At 44.6% G+C, this 26,851-nt stretch overlaps 1 protein-coding gene across 1 annotated transcript in view; it reads right to left on the bottom strand.

The window, feature by feature from the left end:
- Positions 1-736: 736 nt before the first annotated feature.
- The window catches only part of SERPINB1 (serpin family B member 1), a 32,763-nt gene continuing 6,648 nt past the window's right edge, over positions 737-26,851 (bottom strand). The window contains exons 2-7 of the mRNA XM_075316494.1: positions 25,976-26,151; positions 15,129-15,266; positions 12,617-12,734; positions 6,399-6,541; positions 3,818-3,985; positions 737-1,278 (exon numbers count right to left, since the gene is read on the bottom strand). Coding sequence (XP_075172609.1) covers positions 877-1,278; positions 3,818-3,985; positions 6,399-6,541; positions 12,617-12,734; positions 15,129-15,266; positions 25,976-26,143 — 1,137 coding nt within the window. The 5' untranslated portion in view covers positions 26,144-26,151 and the 3' untranslated portion in view covers positions 737-876. The remainder of the gene's footprint in view (positions 1,279-3,817; positions 3,986-6,398; positions 6,542-12,616; positions 12,735-15,128; positions 15,267-25,975; positions 26,152-26,851) is intronic.

Genomic DNA, 26,851 nt, shown 5'->3' on the forward strand with positions numbered 1-26,851 from the left:
GACTTTCCAGTCACTAGGGCAATGGCCAGGGGGCGGACACCATTGGGGGTAGAGGGAGGTGCAAAACAGTCATACAGGTAGATAAGTTGAGACCATAGTTCTGACAAGACACTTCTGGAACTTTTGGACTTCACTAGGCCCGGGGCTTGAAGCGGAAGCTCAGCCTGGGTTCCTAACTGCTGAGGGGGACATCCTAGGAAAAGGACACACTCTCTCTCCAAACACTGGTGGTGGCCCCTTACTTGATTGGGATTGACCGGAGCCCACAACGGCAGAGACCAGCACCTGGGTGCAGCTTTAAATCAGTTAGTAAAAGAACCTTGAACCGCAATTGCTGACTCAGACTCTGATTAGCGTCGTCGTCACCCTGCGCTCCAGCGCTTCCAAGGGACTTCCATTTTCCCGTCATCCACCCCAGGTCCGCTCCACCTGTGGGGGGCAACACCATCATGGCTGCCATAACACCCGCCCTGGTGAGGAATTCTGCAGTGGCGGCTACTCCCTGGCCACATACTACAGGTGGCATCACGACAAACTCTCAAAATCACCCCGCTTCCCCTTCATTGACTTCACGCCTCGGGGTAATGGAACTGAGCAAGGCCATCCATGGCATCACCTGACTCGATCCGCAATGGCCCGGCAATGAGTAGGTTAACCACCTGCCCCGTAGGGCGCTGTAGAAGTAAAAAACAAAAACACTGTAGTGGTGTTTTAAAAAAATAATTTAACAAAAATGGAAGAGGACTGATGGAATATCTACCAACAGTAGTTACTTTTATTTTTCTTGTTTTGCTTTTTATTTTGATGACACAACAAATTCTATAAAAAATATTATCATATTTCTACCACCATCAATAGTCATCAATGTTTTTCTTTCTATGGAGAACTGTATTTGCCAAAGAACAGAATGTTCTTAGTTTCATTATGCCGAATGAAGAAGAGAAATGGGTGATCTGCGTTAAATTCCTCTTCACGGAGCATACACATCATTGCAATGCCAGCCGTGGCAGCCGCAGCCTCCGTGCCTTCTTCATTTATTTCCACAAAAGACTTGTGTATGACTTCAGATAAGAAAAGATTCTGGGACCCTGATATCCCAGATAGATCGGCACAACCTGCATCAAAAATATCAACCATTCCCAGAGCAGATAAAGTTGGTTTAAGCTTATAGCTTTCTTCTAATTTGAATTTTGGAAGATGCACATGCACATCAATTGGAAACATGTTCTCGGGTTTTGTCCATTCCTGAAGTTTTTCTAAGGAAATTTCCTTTTCAAGCTGAAACAAAATTAACATATTGTGTTATTAATATTGATTTTGTAATCCATTGTACTTTAGACATCAATTAAACACGATATGAGTACAGACAATGATGATTGGACTGGATATGGGTCTCCTAACCCAAACGTAACAACAAGAGGCTGTTCAGGCTAAGGCCGGCGTCACACGGTACGATCTATAGTGTGATCGCACGAGCGATCGTACCTGCCCCCATCGTTTGTGCGTCACGGGCAATTAGTTGCCCGTGGCGCACAAAGTTGTTAACCCCCGTCACACGTACTTACCTCCTGAACGACGTCGCTGTGGGCGGCGAACATCCTCTTCCTGAAGGGTGAGGGACGTTCGGCGTCACAGCGACGTCACACAGCGGCCGGCCAATAGAAGCGGAGGGGCGGAGATGAGCGGGACGTAACATCCCGCCCCCTCCTTCCTTCCGCATTGCCGGCGGGATGCATGTAAGCTGTGTTCGTCATTCCCGGGGTGTCACACGGAGCGATGTGTGCTGCCTTGGGAACGATGAACAACCGGAGCACAGAAGGAGGACCGACTTTTTGAAAATGAATGACGTGTCAACGAGCAACGATAAGGTGAGTATTTGTGCTCGTTCACAGTCGTTCGGAGGTGTCACACGGTACGATATCTCTAACGATGCCAGATGTGCGTCACGGAATCTGTGACCCCGACGACATTTCGCCCGATAGATCGTACCGTGTCACGCCGGCCTAATGAATAGTTACTTTTTAAACCAAAGGTACATGTATGGGAGATATGAATGGGAGATATGGTGCAATGCATAAGAGAGATATGAATGGGATATATGGTGCACGGAATGGGAGATATGCTGCAATACCTAATCGTGGCATACAATGTATTGAGCTGTGCAGTTCTCTCTCTCTACATTCTTACACCAAGCCACCCCTGAATCAGTTAAAGGGGTGGTCCAAAGACTGAAGAAATTTTTAATTTAAATCCCTATCTATTTATTGCCCCAATCCAAACTAATTTATAAAATGATTGTATTAAAAAAAATCCTACTTTTCCCTGACTACACTATCCAACTACTATTTATTTTTTTACCTTTCTGTCTGATGTCGCTTTGGTTGAGAATCACAGTGCATCTTGGGATACTTAAACAAAGCATCATAGCCTCTGCCTCCTCCCTGAAATGAAGCGTCATCAGTGACACTCTTTTCAAGGGCTGCTCTGTCCCTGCTGTGTCCCTCCCTGCTCGCTGCGCACTGTGTGAGCTGCATAGTGACAGAATATGCTCTATTGCTGACTCAGATCAGTAGTGGTCAGTAGGAAAACTTCAGTGCTGGATTACAAATTTCCTGTACATTTAAAGACCGTCCACAAAAAGAGGATGTCCAACAGAATAAAACACTGACTTATGATACTCATATTCTTCCTTCATGTTTGCATTGTGCATGCACCAAAACTGGCTTATTCAGGGCAAGGGAAGCAGCAGGCAGGAAAGGAAGGAGCTCAGAGGAGGAGATAAGAATATCACCAGCGCAGAATCAGGTGGGTCCTGGGTAGGTCACTGATGATACCATAGGGAAACAAATGGGTTTATGGGCTTGGGGAATTTATGCAAGACTGGCTGCTGGAGAGTTTGATAATGCCAAGTTGTTTGTTCTGCATACTTGGGGTAGCTGCTAGTAATATTTACAGTGAAGTGTACGTGGGAACTGCCTTGCCAGGAATAGAGGACTACCTATTGGCCTCAATGTCTCTCCTGCCTCCTATGGCTAGTGAACAGATGCTATTTTCTCTTTTCCTGGGTTCAGCAATCAATACAGCCCTCATCTCTCCCTTGCTGTCTTCCGCTGTACAAATTGTACGGAATAGTGCTGCATGCTGAGCAGACAAAATGCCCTCCACCTATGGGTTCATAATAAATTAAAGGGCCTGTCAATTAGCTAAACCCCTTGCTCCGACAGGACACATACACCTCTGCTTCCCATCAGTCTTTGGCTACATTGCTGATGCAAGTAATTATGGCACCTCAATGCTCCTTCTATGTTAAAAATGTATTGGTGCTGGAGAGGTAGGATATATTCCAGAATCTTTTTTAGCAACCATCAACCCTTTCAATTTTAAGGTGTTTGTGAATACTGTAAATAGGATTGTATTGGAGTCATGGTGTAGAGGTGTGGTCCTAAGGACAGTTCTCCTGTCTATAAACATATTGGACCATCAGCAGGGCTGCCACTAGGAATTTCAGGGCCCCTGACTGGCATAATTTTGGGGCCCCCTTGAGACTCCACCCCAGTTACGCCTCCATCCTCACACACAAGCCAATAAATGAAGTGTGAAGAGGCCCCCCCCTTCTGTTGGGGCCCCGAACTAGAGTCCTGTTTGTCCCCCCCTGGTGGCGGCCCTGCCGTCGGTGATTTTTGGTCTAGTTGTCCAGATATAATTGAAGAGGACTTAGGTATCACTGATGCAGTATTTGGAATTTTTCCATATTGCTAACCAAATAAAATGATAAAAACAAACCACATTCAGTATCATTATAATGAGGTAAACGCACATTTTGTAAACCATTTGTGTCGTCTTCGATATTGTCTGGCAAAAGGATTATCATACTGACTTCTTTTCCCACATATGGAAGCTCCAGTACACGACAGCTGAGTTCTGAGATGTAGTTAAAAGGCAGATGTTTCATCTGATACATCATCTTAACGGGTTTTTGTTCGTTCTAGACAAAAAAAAACCAACAAAAACATTTTTATGGTGTATTTTATTTTATTTGTAAATGTGTATCTGCTGCGATTTCCGGCCAATTAAGTCTTCTAACCATTACAAGGTTTCTTGGAAATCTGGACCATTAATGAGTTGCAGTATTTAATATATTTTATAACGCTATAATACATAGCTTAGCTACTGCACAGGTCTGTTCCGTCACCACAAGGACACCCATTGGAAGCTAATCCATTCATATTATATATTCAGCTCGATGGGAGCAGTGTATAGGTCCATACAAAATGGCCCACTGGTGGTGGGAGCAGACGGCTGTCATTTTTACAATTGTTTATGTGGGATGTGGCGCTGTAACTAAAAATATAGCACTGCGTATTTATCAAATATAGTAAGTAATAATTGCACATTATTACAATTACTATAAGGCCAGGGCCACACGGGGACTAATGCGATCCTCGCATGACACTCGGCTCACGCTGGCAGCACAACAGTTGCCGAGTGTCATGCGAGTGTCACTGCGACTGAGGTCCGATGATGCGATCGGACTTCATCTGCGGGGGACCGGCCGGCACTGAGATGGGGCGGCCCGGCACAGAGGAGGGGAGGGTCAGTGCTGAGGACTGAGGAGGGGTGGGCTGCCACGGAGGAGGGGAGGGAGGGATTTATCTCCCTCTCTCCTCCGTTGCCGGCTATTGCCATTTTCGCACTGCACTCGCAGTACACTGATGTACCGCAAGTGCAGTCCGATCTTTCTCTCTCCCCATAGACTTGAATGGGTGCGAGAAAAAGAGTCTCGCATTGCAATCACATCATGCTGCGATTGTTTTCTCGGTCCGATTGGGGCTGAGAAAATAATCGCTCATGGGTGCTGACACATAGGTTAATATTGGTCCGAGTGGAATGCGATGTTTTATCTTATCCACTCGGTCCGATTTTCATGCCGTGTGTCTTAGGCCGAAAAATAAACATTGTTTTTTTTTTTCATTCTATGCATGCAGAAAATGATTATGCAAGATTGCAAAGGATCTAAAAACCATTATAAGGCTGCTTTCACACCTCCGTTTTTTCCTGTGCGGCACAATACGGCACTTTGCAGGAAAATCGCAACCGTTTTTTTTTTGCTGCCGGTTGCGTTTTTTCTGCATAGACTTTAATTAGTGCCGCATTGTGCCGCATGGGCTTGCGTTCGGTCCGGTTTTTGCCGCATGCGGCAGATTTAGCCTATGCGGCGGCCGGATGGAACGTTGCCTGACACGTTTTTTCGTGCGGCAAAAAAAACCGCATCGCGCCGCATTCGGCCGATGTGGCACATTTCTCAATGCATGCCTATGGCGGCCGGATGCGGCAAAAACCGCATCCAGCCGCCGCATGCGGTTTTTGCCACTGCGCATGCTCAGTAGCATGCCGCAAGCGGCAAAAACCGGACGGGCCGCATGGGAAAAACATATGCAAAGGATGCGGTGTTTTCACCGCATCCGTTGCATAGCTTGCACAGCCGGATTGAGCCGCACAGCTCAAGCCGGATGTGTGAAAGCAGCCTAAAGCTGGTGTCACACTAAACGACAGCGACAACGACGTCGCTGTTACGTCACCATTTTCGGTGACGTAACAGCGACCTTGTAAGTCGCTGTTATGATCGCTGCTTAGCTGTCAAACACAGCAGAAGCAGCGATCATAACGTCGCTGTGCTACATGTTCAGAGAGCAGGGAGCCGCGCTTAGCGCTGGCTCCTTGCTCTCCTGCAGCACACATCGGGTTAATTAACCCGATGTGTGCTGCAGCTACATGTCACAGTTCAGAGAGCAGGGAGCCGCGCTTAGCGCTGGCTCCTTGCTCTCCTGCAGCACACATCGGGTTAATTAACCCGATGTGTGCTGCAGCTACATGTCACAGTGCAGAGAGCAGGGAGCCGCGCGCACTGCTTAGCGCTGGCTCCTTGCTCTCCTTGCTACAGTATACATCGGGTTAATTACCCGATGCGTACTGCAGCCACATGTCACAGTGCAGGAGCCGGCACTGGCAGCAAGAGCGGAGGCTGGTAACCAGCGTAAACATCGGGTAACCAGGGAAAGGTCTTCCCTTGGTTACCCGATGTTTACGCTGGTTACAGCTTACCGCAGCTGCCAGTGCCGGCTCCTGATCGCTTCATTTCGTCGCTCTCTCGCTGTCACACACAGCGATGTGTGTGTCACAGCGGGAGAGTGACGACCAAAAAATGAAGCTGGACATTCAGCAACGACCGGCGACCTCACAGCAGGGGCCAGGTCGTTGCTGGATGTCACACACAGCGACAGCGACGGGACGTCGCTGCAACGTCACAGAAAATGGTGACGTAGCAGCGACGTCGTTGTCGTCGTCGTTATGTGTGACACCAGCTTTAGTGATACTCAAGAATGAATAAGATAAGTTACCTTGTTTAATCTAAATGGGGCTTCTGTTGTTTGCTCAGGGTTAAATTTCTCAGCCCAGTCACCTTTGAAATATATGGCATTCACCAGCACTAATTTGGTCATTCCATTGACTGATCCTTCAGATAATACTTCTGGAATTTTTCCTATAAATCACGGTAAATTATATAGTTAACTGAATGTGGTTAGTATTTCATTCCATATTGTACGGTTTGTCTAGTCTTAAGAACAAAACATCTTTGTTGTGCAAACAAACTCTTCAACTTTCCATAAACTTGTATTTTAACCCTAGAACGCGCAAGCATAACAATCTACCATAGAAAAACAAATGACCTAGCAGGCCTGCGAGGCCCCAGGTATGCGTTCTAGGGTTAAGATTTTGACTTAACATGTTTCCATTTACTAATAGTATTTTAAAATTGCAGATGAACACCCCGCACACATTGGGAAATCGTATCCATTGTGTAACATTTTTCTATTATAGGTAATCCTCTGAGATAACTGAGTCAATAGTATAAATCTCTGGTTTGCTGAATCATTGTAGTTAAAAAGGTTTTCCAGGATAAAAGTCATCAACATTAAATTGATGGGGGTCTGACTCCCAGCAACCCCCCACTCAGCAGATTATGCTGTGGCTGAGAAAGTCAACAGTAGAGGGGGCCTCAACACCACAGCTCCATTCACTGTGTAGTAGCCAATCTCAGGAGTGTCAGCTCAGCTACCAAATAATGCGATCTGAACTGCAGTACCTGAAAACTGCCACTACACAATGTATGGTCATTTCCAGCTCTGTATACTATAAACTTCCGGTAGTTGTGGTTCCTGGTAACAGCTGAGCGGTGAGAGTAACATTAATCAGACCCGCTAATGATCTGATGTTAAAGGGAATCTGTCACCAGGTTTTTGCCACCTAATCTGTGAGCAGCATAATGTAGGGGCAGAGATCCCAATTCCAGTGGTGTGTCACTTGCTGGGCTGCTTAGGGTAGTTTTGATAAATCAATGATAATCAGCAGTATTAGAGGCCTACTTGGAGTGCTGCGGGGTAGTCCAGCACATTCATATTAAAAAAAAGACAAACAAAAACAACAACAAAACTGCACTTTTACAGAGGATAGCCAAAGGATGGCCACCAGGGCTTCACTCTACCTTACTAAACTGAACTGATCTTTGTGTTCCGATCCAGCTGGGGGGTGCAACAATTAATTGGCTTTTTAGGGGCGCGTCCACTGTCGCGGGCGGAGGGGTGGGCGCTGCGCTCTCCCACTGCTCGGGTCCGGCTGCCGCTGCTGCTGCGACCTGCTGCTGCTCGGTGGCTCGAGCGATGGGCCGGATCCCGGGGACTCGAGCGCCGCTCCTCGCCCGTGAGTGAAAGGGGTTTGGTGGTTGGGATAGTTTATTGTCCGTGACGCCACCCACGGTTGTGGTGATTGTGTGGACACCACCGCTGCTCTGGCTGGGGATCCCGGGAGGGGTGGTATGGAGCAGCCAGTTGTTGATTTGCCCCTCCGTGGGTAGGGGATTGGTGGTCCCGGGGCCCAGTGATGGGGTTGGGATGGTGGACAGGCGGGTTATGGTGCCTGTGGAGGTGCAGGGGCGCAGGGGCAGCGCTGTGCCGCACGGCACGGAGGTACTCACTCAGCCAAAAGATGATGACAAAGTTCTCGGTAAACAAACAGCTGGTTGGACGGTTCCCTCGGACGGCTGCAGTGTTGATGTTCCCTGCAGTTAACGGTGACAGTCCCTTCCCTGCACCTATGTTCAACGTTGGTAGCGATGGATTCCCACCGGTAACCCGCTCCCCGACTTGGATATGGGCCGGAGGAGCCCCTCTCTTGCCCGCAGGCGCTGGCCCTGGGAAACTGGTGCCTTGGCAGTGGCGGTGTCTCCCCTTAACGGTCGGACTGTTGCCTTCAATCGGGACTTGGTTGTTGGGAGACCCAGTGGTCCCCTTCACTGACGGATTTGGCAAATTATGGCGACTCCTAGCCTTGCCGGGATCCGAAAGGCCCCTGCCCTGGTGCTGACTGTTCTTTGTATACCGCTCCGGTACCGCCGGGTCACCACCCGTCCACGGTCCTTTCGGCAACCTCTGAGCAATCTCTCCTGCAGACGGTCACCGCCGTCTGTCAACCTTGCTGTCTCAGTCCGGGGCACACACCCGGACCAACTTCAGGCTTCTTGCTGTCACTTTCTCCCTTTCTCCTTCTCTCCTACAACTCCACTGTTTACTCCTCACACTTTCAACTCTAAAACTCATCTGCCTGGTTTTCCCGCCTCCAGGGCTGTTAACTCCTCGGTGGGCGGAGCCAACCGCCTGGCCCACCCCCTGGTGTGGACATCAGCCCCTGAAGGAAGGCAACAAGGGTTTCTGGTCTGACCTTGGTGTTCCTGCAGGGAATGTGGGGTGCGTGTGGTGTTATGACCTGTGACCCCTGGCTTGCCCAGGGCGTCACACCACTACCTCACAGGTGATCACTGTCATAGGCATAGCAGGACAACACGTCACATAGAGAGATTCCTTGCAACATAACAACAAATGCTTTATTTGTCTTTCAATATTTTGGACAAACATAGCTACTTTATCTATGCATTACTTTTCTGCTGTTGCCGGATGGGGAACCTGTTTCTGCTCCTGCCGGCATCCTACTACCGGTTTGCCATTGTTGTGGCAAAGCAGGACACTATGCCGGAGGATGTCCCTTGAGTAACCTGCACCAGGGGGTCAGGACCAGCCATCTGTTTAATGTGATGGTGTGTCCCATAAAGGGAAAATTGTTACTATGTTCCTGATATAACAAAAGTTGCAGAGTTCTAATTCTGTTTTGTTACAGTCCGGGAGTGCTGTGATTCGCTGTGGGGGAATGTGGCGCCCCTGAGGCTTCAGTCGCCACAGGGTACTGCACCTCACTTAAGGTGCGGCACTCATCCCGGGTAAGGAGAGGTTAATCGCTGGTGTTTCTCACATTTACAAACCGCACAGTTAGGTGTTTTCCCACCGGGAGGATGGCCTGGGGTAGATAAGGGGGTTGGCCATCACGAAGCATGGGACTTTCTCGGTCACTAGGACAACCACCTGGGGGCGGGCATCACTTAGAGAAAAGGGAAGGAGCATCTTTACACTTGGGCAGTCAACCCCGGGCACAGCGCTGAGTCTCTACTGATGTTTCTAGTGTCTGTTATTGTCGACAGAACTGCGGCAAATAAGTGAAACCAGTTGCTCTGCCTGAGTAGACGACATAAGCCGCTCAGAGGTGCTGAGTTCATTGATTGGCTGCAGAGCTGTCAACATATTGCTAGCGCTATAGACATTAACAGACACCTGCTCCTGCAGACAGGGGTTTCCTGAAACTTGATTACACCTTAATATCATGGACCAGAATCTTTAAAGCAACCTTGTCATGCTGAGCATGATGTCTTATCCCAGAACGTTATCGAGCAAAGGGAGCTCAGATATACTTTAAAAGGAAAATATTCAGTATAACTTTCAGTCCATACTTACACTGGTTCTATAAATTCAGTACAAAGAGCAAATCGATTGACAACCTTCTTTATGCAAGCACAGCCCACTGGATTCATGAGCCGAGAGTGCGAAATATTTTCCTACAAAACTATCTTCTAATCTGCATAGCTCATCTGGCTTTGCAACATGCCTAGGACAGCATGAGAAATGTGACAGGTTCAATTTTAAGGAATGTTCCAGGAAATTGTTTAGTCCATGCCATGAGGAATTTAGCCTATTCTTAAAGGGAATGTCTGTCTCGCCTCTTCCATGCTGTACAAATCGTGGGCTGCATGACTCCTTGCCTGGCTGCAAGATTGCAGTTAGTTATATTACTCTTATAAATGCTCTGATGTTTCACAAAAAATATACTTTAAATGAAACCTGTGTTAAAACGCTATTAACCTACAGATATGGGGCTAATCTGCAGGTTCATAATACACTGTGTGCAGAATTATTAGGCAAGTTGTATTTTAGAGGATTTTTTTTTATTATTGATCAACAACTATGTTCTCAATCAACCCAAAAGACTCATAAATATCAAAGCTTAATATTTTTGGAAGTTGGAGTGATTTTTTTTTTAGATTTGGCTATCTTAGGAGGATATCTGTTTATGCAGGTAACTATTACTGTGCAGAATTATTAGGCAACTTAATAAAAACCAAATATATTTCCATCTCACTTGTTTATTTTCATCACCAGGTAAACCAATATAACTACACAAAATTTAGAAATAAACATTTCTGACATGCAAAAACAAAGCCCCAAAAAATTAGTGACCAATATAGCCACATTTCTTTTGATGACACTCAACAGCCTACCATCCATAGATTCTGTCAGTTGCTTGATCTGTTTACGATTAACATTGCATGCAGCAGCCACCACAGCCTCCCAAGAGCCTGTTCCAAGAGGTGTACTGTTTTCCCTCCCTGTAGATCTCACATTTTATGAGGGACCACAGGTTCTCTATGGGGTTCAGATCAGGTGAACAAGGGGGCCATGTTATTATTTTTTCATCTTTTAGACCTTTACTGGCCAGGAACACTGTGGAGTAGTTGGATGCATGTGATGGAACATTGTCCTGCATGAAAATCATGTTTTTCTTGAACGATACTGACTTCTTCCTGTACTACTGCTTGAAGAAGTTGTCTTCCAGAGACTGGCAGTAGGTCTGGGAGTTGTGCTTCACTCAATCCTCAACCCGAAAAGGTCCCACAAGTTCATCTTTGATGATACCAGGCCATACCAGTACCCTACCTCCACCTTGCTGGCGTCTGAGTCGGAGTCTTACTCTCTGCCCTTTACTGATCCAGCCTCTGGCCCATCCATCTGGCCCATCAAGAGTCACTCTCATTTCATCAGTCCATAAAACCTTTGAAAAATCAGTCTTAAGATATTTCTTGGTCCAGTCTTGACGTTTTATCTTCTGTTTCTTGTTCAAAGGTGGTCGTTTTTCAGCCTTCCTTACCTTGGCCATATCTCTGAGTATGGCACACCTTGTGTTTTTTGATATTCCAGTAACGTTGCAGTTTTGAAATATGGCCAAACTGGTGGCAAATGGCATCTTGGCAGCTTCACGCTTTATTTTCCTCAATTCATGGGCAGTTATTTTGCACCTTTTTTGCTCAACATGCTTCTTGCGACCCTGTTTGCTATTTGCCATGAAACACTTGATTGTTCGGTGATCACGCTTCAAAAGTTTGGCAATTTCAAGACTGCTGCATCCCTCTGCAAGACATCACAATTTTAGACTTTTCAGAGCCCATCAAATCTATCTTCTGACCCATTTTGCCAAAGGAAAGGAAGTTGCCTAATAATTAAGCACACCTTATATAGGGTGTTGATGTCATTAAACCACACCCCTCCTCATTACAGAGATGCACATCACCTGATTTACTTAATTTTTAGTTGGCTCTCAAGCCTATACAGCTTGGAGTAGGACAACATGTATAAAAAGTATCATGTGATCAAAATACTCATTTGCCTAATAATTCTGCACACAATGTATTTGGAACCTGCCCGGTGCCTGGACATTGAAACCCGCTGCAAGGAGGAAATTAACTTTAATTGTCCAGGAAGCGTGCCAGTTTCAGCCACTGGGGTAGTGCAGGTGCGAGTTTAGTCACCGATTTGTGTATGGCAGCTATAACCATGCCTCCCGCACTGACTGACAGCCGCTCAGCATTAAAACCTGCTGTCAGTCAGTGTAGGGGGTGTGGTTATAGCCACTGATCTCCAAATTCAGAGCGTTAATTGAACCAGCCCCTAACCCATGGCTGAAACCCGAATGCTGCCAGGAGGATTAAAGTTCTTTTCCTCTCGCCAATGGGGCTCAAAGTGCAGGCGCCAGGTAGGTCCCAAATTGTATTAACTTGGAGATTAACCAAATATCTGCAGGTTATTAGCAGTTTTACATGTGACAGATTCCCTTTAAAGACTTTTCTTATAGCAGCACTGCAGGAAATTGACAGGTCTCACCAATAGTGAAAGACCTGTGCGTCACCTAGAGCGGCACTGAGAGGATATTTAGAGTAAATTTTCTCTGAAACATTTCAAAGAATAATATATCTGACTGCAATTATGCGGCCAGGCACAGGGCCAGCCTGCGCGCAGCTTGGACAGCATGCATCAGGTAACAGGTTGCCAAATCAGAACCTGCCCAGTGCTAAAAAGATATACTGGACAAAGTCCAAAAATACGTAAAATACTGCAATACTGACCTTTTGTCTGCTCTGAAACCCATTTGTTGATTTCCTGTCTAGCAGCTTCATATGCAGATATAAAGTCAACTGTACCCAGTTCAGCTTTATATAAACTTTGGATGGATGACAAAAATTCCTGCCAAAACATAAGAGTTAATGTCATGTAAAGTTTAATCAATATGCAGAGTTGGTTATTGTGGACTGTTAGTGGTTAGAGAGCCGTCCGGGGTCTAGCACTGAGTCGCTGTCGCTGCTTCTTGTGTCTGATATTGGCTGCGGTGCTGATGTCACATCAACAGCCTATCGTTGAGCTTAGCAGCTATGCTCATGTAGACGGTGTGGCGAGCTTAAAGCCGCTGGGCTCATTGATTTTCTGGCAAATTATTGACAGGGCATCAACTCTGACCTAATACCAGACATCAAGAGCAGTGGGGGAGACTGTGATTAAAGTACTGTGACTGTGATTTTTTTTTTTTAACACAAACTATGCCCGGGACCAAAATTTACTGACAGGGCACAACCCCATTAAATGAGAATTCAGCCATTTTGGGCTGCAATTTCAAGTCTTGAAGGGAATGTACCACTAGAGTAAGATGCACTAAATTCAATAAGAGGTTTGTGCCTATCAACAGATTTGACAATTGTTTCATCTGCTGTGTGTCACCGCTGGAAATGTACGCCAATCACTATTCCATGGTAATTTCCTCGATCTTTGTGGCTTCCCTCCTAGTCTCACTCAAACGCCTCCCACTTTTCAAAAAGTTGGCTGAGCTGGCCGGGACTGGAAAAAAAACGATAAATATCTAATAAAAAAATGTATAAAAAATTACCCGATGTGTAGTCTGGCTATGTGGGCAGGGAGCAGGGAGCCGGCACTGACAGCGTGAGAGCGGCGGACGCTGGTAACGAAGGTAAATATCGGGTAACCAAGAAAAGGGCTTCTTGGTTACCCGATGTTTACCGTGGTTACCAGCGTCCGTAGAAGCCGGCTCCCTGCTCACTGCACATTTAGTTGTTGCTCTCTCGCTGTCACACACAGCGATGTGTGCTTCACAGCGGGACAGCAACAACTAAAAAATGGTCCAGGACATTCAGCAACAACCAACGACCTCACAGCAGGGGCCAGGTTGTTGCTGGATGTCACACACAGCAACATCGCTAGCAACATCGCTGTTGCGTCACAAAAGTCGTGCCTCAGCAGCGATGTTGCTAGCGATGTTGCTTAGTGTGACGTGGCCTTTACAGTAGTCGAGGTGGGAGTGGATCAGGGCCACCAGTGAGGTTTTTGTCGTTTCCATTGTGAGAAAGGAGAATGGAAAAAATCATTTTAGTGAAGTTAGTTGGTATCCGGAACCCGTGCCAAGCCTCCTGCGCCATGCCATGGGCCCACTAAGAGAGAGAAACACTAACTCCAGTTGTCAGTGCTAGATGTTATCCCAAGCTATGCCCGGGAAGGTCTGCTGTAAGTGTGATGGTTGCGCCTACTTCTACCCCATGTGGTGCCCGCCACCAGTGGTTATTAAAATGTAACTGAAGTGAGCACCTGCCCTGTGGGGCCAACCTTAATCTGGCCCTGGCTGCCATCATAAGTTTCTGGTAGTAAAATCAAATAAAAAGTGAAATACAAATTCACATATTGGTTGCCAATTAAAATATGTTTCCGAAATCAAAGCTGAATTAATCTATATGAACTATGTTCATTATAAAAGACATGGCCTCAATAGAGTATATGTTTGTTCTAAAGAGAAGCCTAATTCCAGCACAAAAGAGAAACAGTACCCTGCAAAAACATCCTAAATATATTGTAACACATATATGTATCTGAGTATCAGCTATGCTGAAGAATTTCTGCACCCTCTTGTCCATTTAATCCCAACAGCTGTAGCTCAAGTGTCCATGACGTGACTCAGCATAGCCCGGTGGAGTCAGAAAGGACTGTGTACTTCATCTACGAGGGTGACAAGGTCATAGAACAGGTGGTGTGCAACAGAAAGACCGCTCCATCACCATTCATCAGGAATATCAAGTCTATTCATAGATATCAGAGAGCAAGACATTTTATATTTATCAGATTTATGGAAACTTACAATTAAATGTAAACTATTGTCTTAAATAAAGTGTAGACCATAGAAAAAAAACAAAAAAACCCCACAAAACCCTTGTGTGATATGTATAGGATATTGCCTTTTGAGCCTAATTATTTTTATATTTGTCATCTAATAATCCTTTTCTTAATGTCTGCATCAAGACTCATTTCCAAGTACATAGTTTTGGGGGGGGGTTTGCCATTGACCAAGGATTTTGTGATCCCTTTTGCTCATGACACCATGGAAGCTTCTTTGTGCTGGACTGGAAGTTGACCAGTAAAATAGTATAGAATGGAAACAGAGTTCGTTTTTTTATGGAAAATCAAGAAAGTCATTAAACAGTGTCATTGTTAATACAGATGTTTCCTCTGTACGATAATTAAAAAAACAAAAACATATAAAAGATAAGAATTCAAATAGTATTAATATACTGATTAACTTACAGGAAGAAAGTTGAAGGTCTGTTCTCCGTATAACCGGTTAGCCAGATTCATGGTGTAGAAGCTAGACTTTTTATTAATCTGAGCATTCAGGGTTTGGAAGTTTGAATGAACATCTTTAACTTTTTCAAAATGCAGAGTCTAAAGATAAAAAATAAATATATGTAAAACCATCATTTATTGTGAGATCCACCTTTCTGATATATACTTTAAAGCTCTGATGCTTGTGAGATTTGTATTTGTGTTCATAATAATACTCATAGAATAAAAAGTAACTTTGTTTTACATTACAAGTCATAAAAATATAGTTCTTATTTGGTATCGCTGGGTTCAAAAATGACCAATCTATCAAAATATGAAATAAATTAATCTGATTGGTAAATTGTGTAATGGTAAAAAAAAAATTTAAAAACTCCAGAATTCGGTTTTCTGATTGCTGCAACATTAAAATAAAATGCAATAAAAGGTGATCAAAACATTGCATCTACCCAAAATGGTAACAATACAAATGTCAGCTCAAGGCACAAAAAATAAGCCATCACTCAGCCCCAGATCCCGAAAAATTAAAATGTTACGGGTATCGGAAAACGGAGCAAAAAGCAAATTTTTTTTAGTTTTGTTAAGGCAGGCCATAAATTTAGTGATGCAATCTAATTGTGCATCTACCTGAACCCCGTCTGCATCCAAATCATGAGTCATTTGTTTGTAGCATGCATACTACTCTTCCATACAGGCCAGAGAAATGACACGGATCTGCATAGAAAATACATGACTGGTTTAATACGGAAGTTGACAAACATTTAAAAGGAATTATTGGCTAGGGGCCAAGAATACGTAACACGTCTCCTATTGGGTAAAATAGCTTATTCTGTGATATACAGTAAACTGTAATGTATAATGCATTTCCTCATTTATATTAAGCTATGTCAGCATGATTCACTTGTCACATGAAAGTCCAGACTGTCTGAGTCTTGTGATGTCTGAATTCAGTTCAAACACCATCTTAAATCCTGGTTTTTGGATATCTTCATGTAACTCATAATAGTTCATAATCTTGTCCATAACAGTATTACCATATAGTGAACACAGTAAATAAAAAATCTAAAAAAACATTGTGCAATTGCACTTTTTTTGCAATTGCACTGCACTTGGATTTTTTTTTCCCATATTCCGTAAACTATATGATAAAATTAATGATTTAATTTAGACGTACAACTCGTCCCAGATAAAAAAAAAAGCCCTGAAAATGGCTATATTGACGGAAAGGTAAAAAAGTTATGCCTCTTGGAAGAATAGGAAATTGGAAGAGGAAGAAAAATAAAAACAGAATATCACCAGGTAGTGAAGGGGTTAAACCCCCCCAGTGCTGCAATACCCACTATACATATCATCACATACTGGTGTATTTTCAGAAATTAATATTAGAAATACTAATAGAATTGCCGAAATATTCTTGGCATGATAAAAACATTTTTTTCTTTAATTCTCTGTCTCACGTTCATGTCACTTTCAGGCACTTACGTTTCAGACTGATAACTATATTGATTTTTATGAAAATCTATTAGGAAGATAAGCTCTGATGTCTCCATGAAAATGTGGTTTCCATTTCCCTTGTTTTTCAAGTTATGTAAAAAAGTGTTACAGCAAATGGAGGTTAAATAGGAAAGGGAATTTTTCACCAGATTTTGCCACCTATTCTGAGAACAGCATAATGTAGAGACAATGGCCCTAATAGCAGCGAAGTGCCACTTACTGGGCTGCTTGCTGTTGTTTTGATAAAATCACTGATATATCAGCTGGGCATCATCACTAGAGGACTAGTAAACCTGCTATCATGTAGTACTCCATATTCATGAGCTCTGTATAACTCCTCCCAAGCTACTGATTGTCAGCTTTCTACCTATGCACAGTGTACACAGAAAGCTGTCAATCAGCAGTGTAGTCGGGGTTATACAAGGCTCAGCATTCAGAGAACTGGTAGATCTGCAACAGATAAAAAGTAATTTTATCAAAACTGCAGGAAGCAGCCCAGTAAGTGATACATCAGTGGTATCAGAGTCTCTACTCTTAAATTTTGACTACCATGATCATGATTATAGTGGACTCATAATATGCTGCTTTCATATAGGGACCTTCTTTAACTAAGTAAAATAAGATTATCCTTCCTTGACCATATGTTCTAAAAACTAAAGTGACAATATTTTTTTTACCAAACACACCTTGAAAGCTAAAAATAAAAAGCTTAAAGTGTAATTAATTGAATGCATAATACTGGGTTATACACAAGAGATTGACAAAATATAGCCCTACTAAAGGGTTTTCCCACCAACAAAAGTTAATTTTAAAGTGATTTTAGAGTTGATTTTAGTCAATAGATCTTAGATTAATAATAATTTCCTCATGTGTTTAAAAAAAAATGTTCCTGTGCTGAGATAATCTTATATACGTGTCTCTGCTATGTACTGTGTAATGGCTGTGTCTGACTGTACATGAACATGATATGGAGAGAAGGTATGCACACCAGTGACTATGTAAGGGGAATATATGAAAAACAGAAACTGCTGTGTGAATACTGACATGAAAAATCCAATAGCTATATGCAAGAGAGAAAATGTGAAAAATGGAATCTGCATTACTGCCATGAACATATGAATAAAGAGAAATTTAGCTACTGAATTGATCAATGCAACAGAGCCCCAACACTACGCCAAAGTATTTCTCTACGTTGGGGTCCCTAGCTTGTGTGTGTCCTCTCATGCAGTTAAAACACTTACCTTGTATGGGAAGCTGAGACCCAGGCTATATATGCGTATAATGTGGACTGGCTATAGGTGTGGTGGGGCCGGGTTCACAAAGGAAAGACTACACATTAATCAAAAAAAATGTCAGTATTCACACAGCAGTTTCTGCTTTTCATATATTCCCCTTACATAGTCACTGGTGCGCATACCTTCTCTCCATATAGTGTATATATTTTAGGTTTTTTGCACCCAGTTCAGACTCAGAATGGTGTTCCAGACGTTATTTCTTGATTGATTTGTAGTGTTTAGTTTGTGAACCCGGCCCCACCCAATAGCCAGTCCACATTATATGCATATATAGCCTGAGTCTCAGCTTCCCATACACGGTAAGTTTTTTAACTGCATGAGAGGACACACACAAGCTAGGGACCCCAACGTAGAGAAATACTTTGGCGTAGTGTTGGGGCTCTGTTGTATTGATCAATTCAATAGCTACATTTCTCTTTATTCATATGTTCATGGCAGTGTGGCGCCCCAGGACCTGGTCGCCACAACAGCATTGCCCCTCCAAGGGTGATGCTGAGCCTGGAGGTAATTGGGAGGTCTATTGGCCAGTAAGTTTAACATCCAATGCAGTTTCTCCCTCAGGCCAGCAGGGGGAGCTCTGAACCTGGAGTTCCAGGGAGCATTCCTTAAGTCTGACCTGAGGGAGGGGTTAGTGGTCAGTCTGTAGAGAGAAAAGAGAGCAAGCAGACGCAGAGTAGTGCTGTCCTGCGGACTGGGGCCTGGAGCTGGAGTAGCTTGGCCCAGTGAAGCAGGAGGAGCAGTGAGGCACAGAAGAGACTCGGACATCGGAGTCTGTGGTAAAATCCTTCCCTGGTAGCCGAATCCGGAGGGCAGGAGAGCTGCAAGCCCCCTGGCCCAGAAGCCATCTAAAGGTACAGCTGCATCCCAAGGGCCCGGTGCGGTCTCCAGCAGAGAAGCACCAGAGAGGGCCTGCGCAGCCTACCACACAGAAAAAGGGACGAACCACAGGTCCCAGCAGCAAGAGGGCCATTGCCAATCCAGAGAGCAGAGTCCTATAACAGTAAGGAAAGAAAAGGAGTAGGCCTCATACTCATCTGGCCAAAAAGATACCTCAGTTACTTCCAGGCCGGCTGGAGCCCTCTACCACCTGTAACGGTCTCCCAGGACTAACCGTTTGCCAAGTAAAAGAGGAGAAGGTAAAGAGACTACTGTTTGCCTGTTTCTTTCACTGCCTGTCAGCCCTGCACCGTATTATTCACACAACATCACACCATAGACTCTCACGATCACCAACTGTTGCCCCGGGGTACCGCTCCACCTGTGGGGAGCAGGACCATCCAAGCTGCCATACCATCAGCCCCGGAGGCCTCATACAGCAGCGGCGGCTTAATAGCCGCAAACCACAGGTGGCGTCACAACAACCATAAACTTTATTCACCAGCCATATTTAACTGACACCCACCAGGGCCATGGAGTCGGGCCCCGCCACCACTGACGACCCCCGGACTAGTCCGGCCCGGCATCGGGTGTCCCATAGCCCTGGGGTGGGCGAGTCAGCCGTAATGCAGATTCCATTTTTCATACCTTCATTCTTACATATAGCTATTGGATTTTTCATGTCAGTATTCACACAGCAGTTTCTGCTATTACATGTATTCCCCTTACATAGTCACTGGTGTGCATACCTTCTCTCCATATAGTGTACATTTTTTAGGTTTTTTGCACCCAGTTCAGACTCAGTATGGTGTTCCAGACGTTATTTTTGACTAATTTGTACATGGACATGGTCTGATCATACCAAATCTCCTGGGTAGGGGAGGATTCAAAAGAGTATACAGATATTACAGCATGGGATCTCAGCTGGTTCTTTTTGTGAGGTAAAACATTTATCAGTCTGTGTTTAAAAAATGGTTTTACCTCAAAGAAAGAATAATTTGCGACCCCGTGCTGTAATATTTCTATACTGTCTTTTACTTCTTTCTCTGCCCAGGAGCTGTGGTATGATCAGACCATGTCACTGTGCAGTCACACAGACATAACACAGTACATAGCAGGGACTCCTATATAACATTATCTCAGCACAGGAACAATTTTTAAACACATCAAATTGTGGAAATTATCATTATTCCAACATCTAGGAATTAAAATTAACTTTGGTTGTGGGAAATCCCCTTTAACTGATATCACTTTCTGCATTGGAGCTAATGATTGAATCAAGAACCTACATATAGTTTGCTGTACACCCCCTCTGCAAATATTAATGGTAATACTGAGGCAGTGTTCACGCACACGCACACGCTCACACACAGCGTAAATGAGGCATTATTTCTGTTGCTTTTTATTAGCATGTTTGGTGTCCACACAAAAATATGCAGTAAAAACCTTCTCTGATTATTGCTTATGTTTTGCTATGTTATCACTTTTATTTGATGGCGGTTTTATAATACAGTTTTGAAGTAGCATACACTATTGCGTTTTTTTTTTAAGTAGCATATACTATTTTTTTTTTTTTTTAGTACAGAAATGCTCTTAAAACATAACTGCTTCCCCAGAAGTGTGTGTTTACACCGTGTGCAGAATTATTAGGCAGGTTGTATTTTAGAGGATCTTTTTTATAACTGATCAACAACTATGTACTCAATCAACCCAAAAGACGCATAAATATCAAAGCTTAATAATTTTGGCAGTTGGAGTGTTTTTTTTTTTTAGATTTGGCTATCTTAGGAGGATATCTGTTTGTGCTGGTAACTATTACTGTGCAGAATTATTAGGCAACTTAATAAAAAACAAATATATTCCCATCTCACTTGTTTATTTTCACCAGGTATGTGGCGCCCCTGACCTGGTCAGGCACCACTGAGTACTGCACCCACGCTGGGGCAGTACTTCCAGGTAATCCTGAAGGCTGGAATAGGGTGTGTACGCACAGACACATAGCAACCAGGTCTCCCACACCTTGAGAGGGGACCCTTGGGCAGACCCAAGAGGGGGCTTGCCTCCATATCTCATCAAGGGGTGTAGTGGAGGGGCTGGGAACTAAGGTTGCAGCGTCTGTCAGGAAAGTAGGAGGAGAGCCAGTCTGATAGCAGTGAGCGTGGTTGCTAGGAGATGCAGTCGCGCGCGCATGCTAGTCAGACCCTGCACGTGAAATAGCCGTTAGCGGGGAAGAACGGTCACCAGCAAGTCGGTCAGAAAGACGCTGAGGGAGTCAGTCAGTTGAGTACGGGGACTCCTGGTGACTAGGCACGCACGGGGAACAGGTCCCTAGAGTAGACATCCATTTATTGATTTGCTAAACCTACCGGTGAGGGGAACTACAAGTTCCTCACCCACCATCTAGAGTCCGAGCCTCAGCAGCAACGAGGGGGCCCATACGGAGGATCGAGCCTGGAGCCATCTTCCTTGGTCCACGCTGCCAGCAAACGGGCCAAAAAGGGGAGAAAAGGCAGTAGCGACTTCCCTGGATGAATCCCACGGTACTTCAAGTCAGGGGTTATCTGAAACAAGAAGTGCTAGGAAGGCGAGTTAACGGTTACCCTTAAGGCCACTTTACACACAGAGATAAATTTGTGGCAGATCTGTGGTTGCAGTGAAATTGTGGATAATCAGTGCCAGGTTTGTGGCTGTGTACAAATGGAACAATATGTCCATGATTTCACTGCAACCACAGATTTGCCAAAGATTTAGCTCTGCATGTAAAATGGCCTTTAGACTGGCCTAAAGGATACCTGGTTTCTCCTGGTTTAATCTCAGCATGCTCAGGTTCCTCACAAAAACATCTGAGTGAGTAAACAAGTTGAAAGACTTTCTGGACTGAGACTGAGTTATTCTGGGACCTGTTGTTCTACCCACCCGAGCCCCTGGGGCCAGCCTCACTCACGGGAGGCCACACTATCCGACTGCAGACTCCATCAGCCCCAGACACTCGTTAAATCTGCAGTGGTGGTCACCCATAACCCTGACCACAAACCATGAGTGGCGACACGAGACTCACGACTCCTATATACATACAAAACCGATATACCTGTTGCCAGAAATAACCAAGTAAAGACCCTGTGGCGTCCCTGAAGGTGGAGTGATGTCCCCGGGGCAACTGCTACAGGTGGGCGACACAGGTAAACCAATATAACTGCACAAAATTTAGAAAAAAACATTTCTGACATGCAGAAACAAAACCCAAAAAAATTAGTGACCAATATAGCCACCTTTCTTTATGATGATACTCAACAGCCTACCATCCATAGATTCTGTCAGTTGCTTGATCTGTTTACGATTAACATTGCGTGCAGCAGCGACCACAGCCTCCCAGACACTGTTCCCTGTAGATCTCACATTTTATGAGGGACCACAGGTTCTCTATCGGGTTCATATCAGGTGAACAAGGGGGCCATGTCATTATTTTTTCATCTTTTAGACCTTTGCTGGCCAGCCACGCTGTGGAGTAGTTGGATGCATGTAATGGAGAATTGTTCTGCATGAAAATCATATTTTTCTAGAACGATACTGACTTCTTCCTGTACCACTGCTTGAATAAGTTGTCTTCCAGAAACTGGCAGTAAGTCTGGGATTTGAGCTTCACTCTATGCTCAACCCGAAAAGGTCCCACAAGTTCATGTTTGATAATACCAGCCCATGCCAGTACCCCACCTCCACCTTTCTGGCGTCTGAGTCGGAGTGGAGCTCTCTGCTCTTTACTGATCCACCCTCTGGCCCATCAAGAGTCACTCTCATTTCATCAGTCCATAAAACCTTTGAAAAATCAGTCTTAAGATATTTCTTGGCCCAGTTTTGACGTTTTATCTTCTGTTTCTTGTTCAAAGGTGGTTGTCTTTCAGCCTTCCTTACCTTGGCCATGTCCCTGAGTATGGAACACCTTGTGCTTTTTGATACTCCAGTAACGTTGTAGCTCTGAAATATGGCCAAATTGGTGGCAAATGGCATCTTGGCAGCTTCATGCTTAATTTTCCTCAAATCTTGGGCAGTTATTTTGCGCCTTTTTTGCCCAACATACTTCTTGCGACCTTGTTTGCTATTTGCCATGAATCGCTTGATTGTTCGGTGATCACACTTCAAAAGTCTGTCAATTTCAAGACAGCTACATCCCTCTGCAAGACATCTCAAAATTTTGGACTTTTCAGAGCCCGTCAAAACTCTCTTCTGACCCATTTTGCCAAAGGAAAGGAAGTTGCCTAATAATTAGCACACCTTATATAGGGTGTTGATGTCATTACACTACACTCCTCCGCATTACAGAGATGCACATCACCTGATTTACTTAATTGGTAGTTGGCTCTTAAGCCTACACAGCTTGGAGTAGCCAAACAAGGAGCCTCATGGTTATCCCTTAAGGTCTCATGTGGGTCACACTGGTGCAGGGTATGGGTTAACCCTCCAGTGTGACCATGAGACAGCACACTCCAAAAACATATGATCAAACAAGAGCACAAGGAGTTTTAGTGCAAATATAGAAAATGTATTTAATTCTCAATAAATAACAGGAAAATAGATAAGGACGTATCAAGCACAAGATCAGGGAAATAAATACCTGGGTCCTGTGGACCACAATTGTAAACACTGTAAAAAATCAATGTAGTAGGGCTTTGCTAAGAAAGCCCACAAGGGGTCACAATGATTTTACAGATCAGGTAAGGTGCAGAAAATAATTAATGTTTAACAGACCCTTTTAGAAGTAGAGGTGGGCTATATATAATATAATGTAATGCAAATTCAGAGATCGTTACAATAGCCCACATCAAAAAGTGGGTTGTGGATTTAAATGTGGCACTTACCTAATCACAGAGGTGGTGCAGGGGAGCCAGACCGGAGGGGAACCTCCATACCTGGGTCCCGTGGACCACAATTGTAAACACTGTAAAAAGTCAATGTAGTAGGGCTTTGCTAAGAAAACCCACAAGGGGTCACAATAATTTTACAGATCAGGTGAGGCGCAGAAAAATATCCTTAATATTTAGCAAACCCTATTAGAAGTAAAGGTGGGCTATATATAATATAATGAAATGCAGATTCAGAGATCGTTACAATAGCCCATATCAAAAAGTGGGTTATGGATTTAAATGTGGCGCTTAACTAATCACAGAGGTGGTGCAGGGGAGCCAGACCAAACCAGAGGGGAACCCCCGACGGCCGTTTCGCGGTATAATACCGCTTTTTCCGGGAGGAGTGAGTGTATATTTGCACTAAAACAGCTTGGAGTAGGACAACATGTAAAAAAGTATCATGTGATCAAACTACTCATTTGCCTAATAATTCTGCACACAGTGTATGCTTTAAAATCATCAAAAATGCAGGAGTTTTTGTAGCGCCCCACGGTTAACCTACTCGTTGGCGGGCAGTCGCGGGTCGGGTCAGGTGATGTCACGGGTGGCCTTGCCCGGTTCCGTTGCCCCGAGGAGTACAGCAAATGAAGGGGAAGCAGAGTTATTGGGAGAGTTTGTCGTGACGCCATCTGTGGTGTGCGGCCAGGGAGTAGCCGCCGCTACAGAATTCCTCGCCGGGGCAGTTGTTATGGCAGCCGGGATGGTTGATGAGGCGGAGCGGGCCCCGGGTGGATGATGAGAGTGATATTGGCGGCCGGTGCCTAAGTGCAGGGTGGCGATGCCAGCAAGGACTAGCCGGCACAGTCTCTGCGGGTTCAAGGTGCCTTTACTCACAGCAGTTGCCAGTCCAGTGGTACTGGTCACTGCCGTGATGGGCTCAGGTCGATCCCGGATCCGTGGGAGGTCAGAACCGGTGCCGTAGTCCATGGGCCCTTCCTTACTGCGCTTTTTAGTGTTGGTCCCTGTGGCTTGAAGCATTTAGAGTTTCTTCCGTACTAGGTAGAGTGCTATTCCCTATGCTAGTAGCATGGATCCCCTTGAGTCTGACTGTGATCGAGGCCCCGGAATCCTAGGTGCCACTTGGCTCTGGAAACTTGTGTGGTCGGAGAAGCATAGAACCTCTCCCTCCGGCAGAATCTGGTGATGCAACGTGGAATTGCACCATCCTATGGTTCTGCACCCTGAACTGCGCTGGTCCTGGGGGAACTGACACGGTATCCTCCACAGCCACCGTTAAACTCCTATGTCCCACAGGAGCTACCAGGAAAGACGTCCGCTCACTGTCACTTCTGCTGGAGAACTCTCTATATTGCTGTGTGTGTGACTCCTAACTCCCCCTGGAGGCCATGCCTTACCCCCATCCAGGTCCTAAGCTAGTGGATTGTGGCCCCAGTTGTGATGACATCCTGTAAATGCCACACTGTAGGTGACCCCTTTTGTACCCGACCCTAGCCCAGTCCCCAGTGGGGACAAGGGCAACCCGTGTGTGTATGTGGTTGTGTATGGTGAAACCGGCACCGACCTCCCTTGGATCCATGATCTGTACTACACCCCAAGTGGAGTGCAGTACTCTGTAGCGACCAGAGCCTCAGAGGTGCCACATTTTCATGAAAGCATATTTACTTTCCTTGGACAGTTAAATGCAGCAGTTTTTTTCGGCACATAAACATGGATTTTTGCTACTCATGAACACGGCCTAACAGTTCTCTTATCATGCCCTCTGTATTGTGAATCTTGCTTTTTTTTAACAGACCTTCTACAATTGACAATTTCCCAGTTTCTTTTGCAAGTTGCTATGGATTTCAGCATTCATTGATTTAATCACTGTATTAAAAATGTTCCAAATGCAGCATCAAGTTTGGTCATGTTAATTCATTGTATATTGGTTACAAATAGCAAGTCTAAAGTTCTCCAAGTACATGACAAACTTTTACATTCAAACTACCTCGACAATAGTCATTGTGGCACCAGTTGTTATGGTGAAGCTCAATCATCAGATAGCCCTTACTGATAAGAAGACAGATTACATTAGCTTTATTTGCCTCAGACAAGTGACCTATGATGCTACATGATGCATTGAAAATCAAGGAAATTATGCGGTGTTTCAACTATTCTCCTACTACCATGGCCTGTAAGCATGAATAGTAAAATTCAGAATTTTACAAAAAATGTTGCTAACAATAAATAATATACTATGGCATGTGTATTTTGGCATAGAGACTCATTTCTGGTTTACATTACTTGCCTTGGATACTTGTTCTGCAGTTTTACCTTTTGTACCTAGAAAAATCATGGCCAATGCTGCGGAGATACTTAGGGGAGAGTAAAATATATTTCCATTAGGGTTGTTTTGACATAAAATCCTGAACAAATCGAGTGAAAAATCGGTGCATGCAGAACTCAGTGCCTCCATTTTCGGGTCTGAAACAAGATTGAAGATTTAAATTCATTATGTTGCATATGATCAATTAGTAATAACAATAATTGCTAGACATTATTTCGGTTGTTAAAAATACAAAAAGAACAGGAAACACTATACTACTAAAACTGGAGAGAAAATAAGCTCTATGGATAAGGAACTTTCAAACTTGAGATTAGCCTATAAGTATTGCATGATGTCTATAGAAAGCAATGGGTTACCCATGAGAAAAGAGGAATGAAAGAAGGGCGGAATGAGGAACCAAGGAAAGGGAAGAAGGAAGGAGATTGTAGCTTTTCTCAACTCTTACTCATAAATTACATTCCCTAAACAGGTACTTCCTTTTATTTCTCAAGTAAAAAAAACAATGGGCTATAAAGTTGGATAATAGATTACATAGTAACATTAAAACCTTTTAGTGAAGCTGGTGTCACACACAGTGACAACGACGTCGCTGCTACGTCACCATTTTCTGTGACGTTGCAGCGACGTCCCGTCGCTATCGCTGTGTGTGACATCCAGCAACGACCTGGCCCCTGCTGTGAGGTCGCCGGTCGTTGCTGAATGTCCAGCTTCATTTTTTGGTCGTCACTCTCCTGCTGTGACACACACATCGCTGTGTGTGACAGCGAAAGAGCGACGAAATGAAGCGAGCAGGGAGCTGCGGTAAGCTGTAACCAGCGTAGACATCGGGTAACCAAG

This window comes from Anomaloglossus baeobatrachus, chromosome 6 (assembly GCF_048569485.1).
Source record: "Anomaloglossus baeobatrachus isolate aAnoBae1 chromosome 6, aAnoBae1.hap1, whole genome shotgun sequence".
Taxonomy (NCBI): Eukaryota; Metazoa; Chordata; class Amphibia; order Anura; family Aromobatidae; genus Anomaloglossus; species Anomaloglossus baeobatrachus.